Source organism: Apostichopus japonicus, chromosome 3, assembly GCF_037975245.1.
Source record: "Apostichopus japonicus isolate 1M-3 chromosome 3, ASM3797524v1, whole genome shotgun sequence".
Classification (NCBI taxonomy): domain Eukaryota; kingdom Metazoa; phylum Echinodermata; class Holothuroidea; order Aspidochirotida; family Stichopodidae; genus Apostichopus; species Apostichopus japonicus.
In genome coordinates, this window is record NC_092563.1 from 3,304,429 (window position 1) to 3,313,751 (window position 9,323).

Below are 9,323 nucleotides of genomic sequence, written 5' to 3' on the forward strand. Positions count from 1 at the left end.
TGTCTCCTGTATAATCCACCAAATAGAGGGCGCTAATGAGGTTTGCAAAATGAAAAGCCCATACAACAGATTGCAATGGAACAACTGACAGTTATAATGTGGCATACACTATATAGAGTGGATATCAGTCATTCCGGAATGTTTAGACGACTCAGGAAAAAGTGCTGAAAGCTACAGAGGAACAACTCTCTAGATATGCTATCAAAGAAGAACATTTTTTTGGGGGGATGGGTGTTGAGGTTGGTGGGGGGGGAGTATTTTACATTTTTTGTCTTCAATTGCTTTTATAGAAAATTTGTCTGGTGAGTAAAAGAGGCTCGTTTACAACAGATTGAAAGTTTGGGCTCTCATTTCTAACCATTACCATGGTGATGATAGAAAGAAAGTCATGCATCAGTTATCCAGTCACAGGTCACTCTTACATAGAATGAAAACTTATAAAAGGCCTAACAGAGAACACATTAGTTTGGTGATTTAGTGTGTTAGTCAATGGAGGAAAAGATTTGCATAGTGTACCACCTTTAAACCTGCACTTTGCACGCTAATTGTGTTGTAATTGTAAGTCACCCTGCAGGGAAAACTTAACCCGATATGATCTCATCGCAAAATGCCGCTCTGCAATATGGAATGCAAATTGCTATGTGCTGGCTGTATGCGTATATATGTACAGCAATTTTTGCACGCAGGAAGCATAGTATTTTATAACAGACAGTTTGTTAGCTTTCAAAGCTGCTTCAAAACAATTCTTCTTCTTCTTCAGCCATTGTCGATCCACTGCTGGATGAAGGCCTCAGCATGATATCTCCAACTCTCTCTCTCCCTTGCAGAACTTGCAAGATGCATTCACAAAAATTTCACCAAAGTTTAAAAAATTCATATTTTAGTAAAATAGGTGGTATGAGGATGTGATCTTGAACTAAAATCCCCCAAATTACCAGCAATTTTGTTACGCAATTACCTACAGCTACTTGACAATTCCTATCTTTCCATCACCTAGCCTTTGAATTTTGTCTCCTGTATAATCCACCAAATAGAGGGCGCTAATGAGGTTTGCAAAATGAAAAGCCCATACAACAGATTGCAATGGAACAACTGACAGTTATAATGTGGCATACACTATATAGAGTGGATATCAGTCATTCCGGAATGTTTAGACGATTCAGGAAAAAGTGCTGAAAGCTACAGAGGAACAACTCTCTGGATATGCTATCAAAGAAGAACATTTTTTTGGGGGGGATGGGTGTTGAGGTTGGTGGGGGGGGGAGTATTTTACATTTTTTGTCTTCAATTGCTTTTATAGAAAATTTGTCTGGTGAGTAAAGAGGCTCGTTTACAACAGATTGAAAGTTTGGGCTCTCATTTCTAACCATTACCATGGTGATGATAGAAAGAAAGTCATGCATCAGTTATCCAGTCACAGGTCACTCTTACATAGAATGAAAACTTATAAAAGGCCTAGCAGAGAACACATTAGTTTGGTGATTTAGTGTGTAAGTCAATGGAGGAAAAGATTTGCATAGTGTACCACCTTTAAACCTGCACTTTGCACACTAATCAGGCGCGTATCCAGGATTTTGTAACCCGGGGGGCGCGAATTACTATCTAAGTGGAGCGCCACCATCGGTTGGCGCGGAGCGTACAAGAAAATTTCTGGTTTTGATACCCTCCAGATCACCGGAAATGACACTTCTCGGGCTTGAAAATGACCAACCAAATGTACACTTTTGCCTGAGAACCAAGTATTTCTCAATTTTTTTCCATCCATAACCTTTTTGAAGATTGTCACCAGTCACACATCATGTTCGACCTCATTGCATGTCCTATGGATCATTGCTTTTGTAGGCGATTCTACGTCACGGCCCACAATATCCGAAAGCCCCACTTTTCAAGGTTTTAAGCCCATTATTTGTTGAGAATTTGAAAATTCACATTTCTCGTGAATAAAAATCACTTGAAAACATACCCATAATGTTGCACAAAATTCAATCTATGGACAACCAATAGGGAAAAACCTCCTTCAACCCCTAATAGACAGGTACAAACTGCACGAGTAGAGGAAAGTATGATGAAGAATGTTGGTGAGGAAATTTTCAAAAATTCCGACAGAGTTAATTTATTGGTGTACAAATATTAAAACCTCTTATTATGGCTATTATAAAACTTGGTTGAAGGAACAGAAAAATAGCAGATATTTCCGATATCAGGTATATCGAAACCGAACACTACACACATAGGCGTAGGTCCCGTAGGAGGCGGGGCTGCAGCCCCCACCCCCCGCCCCGCAACCAATTTTTTTCCCATTTTTTTCGTGCACCTACTGAGAGAAATATAAATAGCAATGAATAGCTTAAAAATTATCTCCTTGGTAATAAAAATAAAGTTCTAAGATTGGCCGACATTACTACTGTAAAAGAGAGTTTGACACAAATGGATCTGTATGCTTTTTCTCCATCTACATAAGACATTTGGTTGTTTACATTAGCATCCGGCGGTATACTGTGCTACTTTCACGGACCGTAAGGTACACGATGCCATGCAATGTAATGACCGATGCTTGCTTATATGATATTGGCATCGATATGTTGAACGCGTGCTTTACAAATTCGAACAGGCGTGTAGTGAGTAATTGCCAAGGGAGGGGCGAAGCCTGTATGCAAACTATCTAAGCGAAGCGCCACCATGAGTTGGCGCGAAGCGTACAAGAAAAATTTTGGCCGAAAATGCCTCCCAGATCGCTGGAAATGACACTTCCCAGGCCTTGTAAGTTGCACCTAAGCATTGTCAATTTTGAAATTACTAGCGATGTCATAAAGAAAATTTGCTCGGGGGGGGGGGCGGTCGCCCCCTTCCCGAAATGCGTCATGTTCCCGACGACCCGTCGAGTTCAAGACCAGCCACAGTTGGTTCCATATAGCACAATTGTACAATTGTTTAAGGCGTCCATACACACACGTGTTATGATAGACCATATATAGAGTATTTATATAGATACATTAGTGAGAGAGGGAAAAAAACGTCAAAAATGGAGTTGTTGGTGTAAGGGGTAGGGTGAGGCTCACACCCCCTCCGTAATCCTTGATCTGTCACTGGCTACCCTGTGTATATAATAGGGATCAGCGCTTTAACTATGACTGTTCCTCTTTCTCTTCCCGAAGTCTTGGCTATCTTCTACTCCCTCCTTTTCTCCTTTTTCTCTCTTTTTTCTTTTTCTTTTCCCTTCCTTTCTCTCCTCCTTTTCTTTTTTCCCCCTCCTTTTCCCTTTTTTCTTCTATTTTTTCTCTCCTCTTTTTCTTACCCGGGGGGCGCGCGCCCCCAACGCCCCCCCCCCCCTGGATACGCACCTGCTAATTGTGTTGTAATTGTAAGTCACCCTGCATGGATTAATTTACCCGGTATGATCGCATCGCAAAATGCCGCTATGCAAAATGGAATGCAAATTGCTATAGGCTATTTGTGTAAATATGTACAGCAGTTTTTGCACAAAGAGCCATAGTATTTTATAAGAGGCAGTTTGTTAGCTTTCAAAGCTGCTTCAAAACAAAACTAGCTTTCAAAGCACAAAATTAGAACTCTAAAATTGTTCCCCAACCTGTTATAATCATACACTAATTGGCTCTCGTTAAGTGATCTACGTAGTTACAGCCCAATAGGCTGCTCCGAATCGCCATTTAACTGATAAACTCCACACAAAACATGTTCAATGTAATGTTGTTTTCCTTCAATGGGAAACTGCTTATTAAGTCTTTGCATAAATAACACGGTTTCTGATGGGATATTGGTATCCTAAAGTACTCCACACGTGTTCAAGTACATCCTCTTTCCCGAAACTATTCTCTATGATATCACCAGATTGCAGCAAAGTCAACTTGAAAAAGCAGCTTTTACACAAGTGACACCTAACCCTTTGACACAAGAGGGGTAAACTTCAAAGTCAAAACTGTTCACTGGCTATAACAGCCACAAAAAGGAAATAAGCACACAGCTGTTAACTGACTTCACTATCATGATCTTGTAAGAACATATGGTGATACTATACAAACTGATCTCGTTTTTTCCTCGATCGTAAGTTCAGCAAAGATATTTAATGTTCGGGTATTTTATGTATGATAATGAGCTTTCAAAATATACCTGTAGGGAGATAATTTGTGTGCCTGCCCATATAGGTTGAACCAATGAGGTGAACCACTGCAAGGCCTCATAATATCAATGCTTATAAGAAAGCAATAAAAATGAGGGAGACTAAGAACAGAGCTTTATTCCTTACATAATTTATGAAATGAATAAATAAATGTAATCCTATAGAGGACATTAAGTTTACACAAGGCATTAGCAGATGTCATATTTCATATCGATTGCAGTTCAAAGAACTTATACAAGTGCATTTATCGACATCCGAACATGGACGGCTGCCATCTTGAATGTCCTTCACTCACCTTGTTGGTAGAGAGAGCGATGAAGTGCTTAGCAACCGCTGCTTTATCGTTAGCGGACTGTAACAGCCAGCTACGTGCGGACGTAGCGTTGGTGATGGTCTCCAAGGTAGTAAAAGTCTGAATGAGTATAAATTAAAGACTGAATAAGTCATTACAGGGCTTTGTGGACTTATAGGGTTTTATGGAATGTATCTGTTGTATAGTAAATTGTTGTACCAAAATATCAAATGTTAATTTAAAGATTTCATGAACTTTGTCTTGACTTCTACGTTACAAAATCTCACATTACGGAAATAGAAAAAAAGAAACACAAATTTAAAATGAATGTTGGATAGTAGCGGTAGATTAGTGAAACTTTCGGGCATGTTAAATAACAAATGGTTCATCAGTAAGTATTAGGAAAGCAGTAAGCATTTATCATGTCATATATCCAAGTAATATCCATATAACCATAGCAATACCTATATCATAGACACTTGTTTTCTGCAGTAGGAGAGACATATTGTACAAAATACACAGTGTAACCTACAAATCATAAACATACAAAGATGCAGATGAAAACCTTAAATGTACAAATAAAAAACATAAAACAGGCAAGCACAACAGTCACAGAACAACACAAAATATATTTTAAAAGAACATAAAATATGCAAGAAGCCCATAGAGACAACAAGGGAAAACAAGAAAATAGAAAGAAAAATAACATAAAATCAGTGGGATACATACATCATTTATCGTGGGGGGGGGGGGTGTTTATCAATTTCAAGACTGGTAAGCTCTTTTGTGGCTGACTTCAGTGAGTGGTGGTGGAACAAGGTTGAAAAAAGTGAACCAACCAAAGGCAACCTGTTTTTGCATATTTATATATAATTCCAACTGGATTCTTGGAGATGTAGTAAAGTTTTTCAGATTGTGCAGTGTTATTGGTAGAGTGTGTATGGGGGAGGGCAAAACATCCTGAAAGCTTTGTCAAATTTCGGTCACATAGACTGTTTACCTTTACACAGACACACACATACACAACAAGACATTTACATACAAACCAAATCACTAGGTTATGACATTTAATTGGATAACCACCTTTGATGCAACAACAAACAGAGTTGTCTCTGGGTTCAAATCCTTCAAGGTAACAGCTAAGTGTGTGCCATCGATGTTCGATACAAAGTGACATTTTATGTCTCCTGCATAAGGTTTCAAAGCCTCTGTGACCATCAATGGACCCTGTGAACAAAAAAATTGAAAAAATGAACCAAAAATTTCAGTATTCAAATATTGAATATAACCCAAGATATGTTCCAATACTAACTCCAATATTATTTTCAATACTTGAAAATTTCGAAAAGAGCAACTCCCTGATGAAATCTTATCCTCATATTATTGCTCATAAATTGAAAAGACCAAAACACATGTTTTATTTTTTTGTGAAAAGTATTTCATGGATGGCCGTAGAAGAGGTGTATTAACCTTGAGCATAGGTGACCATCTTTAATCTCAGGCTCTAGCATATCTGGGGGCATTATGAAGTCACTTTATGTAACATAGGTATGTTATTGTTATAATTAGTCAGTCTCTAGCATATCTGGGGGCATTATGAAGTCACTTTATTTAACATAAGTATGTTATTGTTATAAGTCAGTCTCTAGCATATCTGGTGGCAGTATGAAGTCACTTTATGTAACATTAGTATGTTATTGTTATAAGTCAGTCTCTAGCATATCTGGGGGCAGTATGAAGTCACTTTATGTAACATTAGCATGTTATTGTTATAAGTCAGTCTCTAGCATATCTGGGGGCAGTATGAAGTCACTTTATGTAACATTAGTATGTTATTGTTATAAGTCAATCTCTAGCATATCTGGGGCAGTATGAAGTCACTTTATGTAACATTATTATGTTATTGTTATAAGTCAGTCTCTAGCATATCTGGGGGCATTATGAAGTCACTTTATGTAACATTAGTATGTTATTGTTATAAGTCAGTCTCTAGCATATCTGGGGGCATTATGAAGTCACTTTATGTAACATTAGTATGTTATTGTTATAAGTCAATCTCTTTACTTCATTGGTAAACTAGATCAGGTTTGGTTCTCAACTTTACACTGAAATATAACAAGAACAATTTCCTTCCTGGGTCATACCATTAATCAAACACTACACTTTTTACTACACTTTTTACTTCCTTAATATGAGTCCACTGCTACCATGATGTGCGAAAGCTCTTCCAATCGCATTTCCTTGTTTGCATAATCTCCTTCTCAAACTGAGCAAACACATTCAATATTATGCTGTTTTAGGTAGATTCCAATGATATACTAGTACCAAGATACTACTTTCAACTTGGATAGCATTGTGATCATATATATACTGACTAGAAAACAAACAACCTTAACATATAGAATTGCTGCAGAAAAATATCTGGTTTGAAACACCAATAGCAGCCACCAACATCACAAACTTGAGAGTGAGATGAGGGAGAAGAGAGGGATGGGGAGGGGGGGGGGGGCAGTTTGATCAAATTTTAAAAACAAACTGGAATTTTTTAGGGTAAACCAAGGCATCAACAAAAGACAACCCCCTTCCTCTTCTTTCTGTCCAACTTTCTATACTGCAGCCACTTTTGATCAGTGCAATTTGGGATGAAACTTGTTATGATCAAAGCTTTCCTCTTCACAAACACAAAAAATGGCACAAATGATTCAATGTTTTCTATGACAAATGTTTGTGAAGGGGAACAAATATTTGTTTGAACTAGATATTGTACCAACTGGCACCTCATTCGTATTGGGAAATCTCAGTCTCCAAAGAGAGCAGCATAAGCAGCCAGTAGAGAGAGTAATACATACAAAAGAAAACAAACAATTGAGTAGCTATGCGACAAGGCTATTATTTACTAGGTGACCGATGGTAAATTGTCTAATTAAGTCTCTTTTAATTTGTGGGCTTCTCTTCATGTTTTTTACTGAAGTTAACCCCAACACGGACCAAATTCTTCCAACCTCAGACAACGAGGAAGTGTTTCCAGCGCCAGACGGTGTCACTCTGAGGCTTTTATCTGTAGGTTAAATGTCATTAACTATCTGTCTGTCTGATCCACATAAAGTTCTGTCTATATGCCAATTGAATTTATCGTTAAATCAATCAAAGATCATTCATTTTGATCCTATGAAGTTACTTTACTTTCAATAACATGCATAAAATTGACGAATTACAACAAGAGACTTTGAGAGACTCATCGAGAATGGAGAGTAATGTAAAGTATGTTGGCCTACATCCCCTACACACAACCCCCCCCCCTCCCCCTCCACCTTTACAATATTTAACTCAGAAAATGGTCCTTCTGTTTGGTAATGTAGTGGTAACCTGTAAAACTGAGGTAAAAGATATATTTTCAGTTTTCAAAGAGTTGACTTTCTAAAGCAGAAAATTGGTAGCGTTTTCACTGAAATAAAGACAGTACAAATCACAAATGGGTGAGAGCTCAGGGGACGCGAGTGCTGAGAGGGCCACATCCCACCTAACATGTAGTATTAGCAGTGATGATGTAAGATTTAGTAGCTATTTACTTACCAAATCTGATCCTCCTATGCCAATGTTTACAACGTCAGTGATTTTCTTTCCAGTGTAGCCTTTCCACTGACCACTGCGGACATTCTGAAATATTCAAAAGCATAATAAGCATAATAATTTGTAGTTTTAATTACAATCATTATCAATGAATGGCATCATTTGTCTATGAGGAAACAGTCAGTAGTAAAAAAAATCTTTAAAAAAACAAAACATGCAACATCAATTGCAATGTTATACAGACGGAGTCAGATTTCTGTGTGACTTGAATATTTGCTTATGATAAAGGCCGTTGCTAGGTAGAACCGTAATATGATCTTGTCTCATAGTCTAACAAGATACAATCATCTTCTATACATTTCGTTTGGCTTTCAAGGTACACTCTTTTCAAATCGCTTCCAGATCTTGGATGCTAATTTAACACAAATTTGCACGTATTCTTCAGCATTATCCTTGGATGACACTATAAGGGAAGGCTGCATTTAAATATACAAATGTGACCTTTTTTTGCACTCAACTATTAAAATAAGCACTGGTATCTCAGAGAATAGTTTATCCGGTATCACATCGCAGAATGCTATGCAAGTTCAATGCACTGATATGGCAGTTTTTGCACACAGGAACATATAGTATTTTATATCTGAAGAGTTGAGGTCATTCCAAACTGTTACACAAAATCTGAACCCTAAAGTATTCCTTATCCAGGATCGTTTACTTCGCTAACAACAACTTGCTATTGTATATATCTGTCAATTTTATGGGATGGGAGGTAAGATGATCAGTTACTAGGTAGCCTTCTAGGAACAGGTACTAGGGACACACACACACAACAGGAACAAGCAGAGCTATCACCATAGCAACTAGTTCAATATACATGAAGCTGCACTGATTCATATTGTACCAACTGACTCTGATTGATCTCCCTAGAATAAGTTCTGATCGATATTGGACATAAATCATGTGCATGCATACAACTTTGGTAAACGGTTCTAGTCGTCACACAACAAAATAATGCCACGAAAACAACCACGAGAAGGAGTTTAAAAACAAGGTGCTCATTTACATTGCAAAATCCCTTCATCTTTTCAAGGACTGCGTTGACATCCGGTGTTACGTCAGCACCATCAACCAGGATGGGCGTGTTGCTTCTGTTCCTGAGTGCGATATGCAGGACCGCTCTGTCCTCTGTAAAGTTGATCTTCTCTCCGCTGAACATCTTCTGTCTCGCAGCCTCTACTCCTCTCGACTTGGCCTGGAAAATTTGGGGGAAAGAATGGCAAAGATGTTTACGTTTTGTTTCCTCTTTTTATTCTTCTGCATCAG

General features: G+C 38.1%; 1 protein-coding gene across 1 annotated transcript in view; it reads right to left on the bottom strand.

Moving 5' to 3' along the window:
- The window catches only part of LOC139960396 (glucose-6-phosphate isomerase-like), a 41,146-nt gene that overhangs the window by 25,359 nt on the left and 6,464 nt on the right, over window positions 1-9,323 (bottom strand). The window contains exons 4-7 of the mRNA XM_071958741.1: window positions 9,064-9,252; window positions 8,004-8,087; window positions 5,514-5,657; window positions 4,434-4,550 (exon numbers count right to left, since the gene is read on the bottom strand). Coding sequence (XP_071814842.1) covers window positions 4,434-4,550; window positions 5,514-5,657; window positions 8,004-8,087; window positions 9,064-9,252 — 534 coding nt within the window. The remainder of the gene's footprint in view (window positions 1-4,433; window positions 4,551-5,513; window positions 5,658-8,003; window positions 8,088-9,063; window positions 9,253-9,323) is intronic.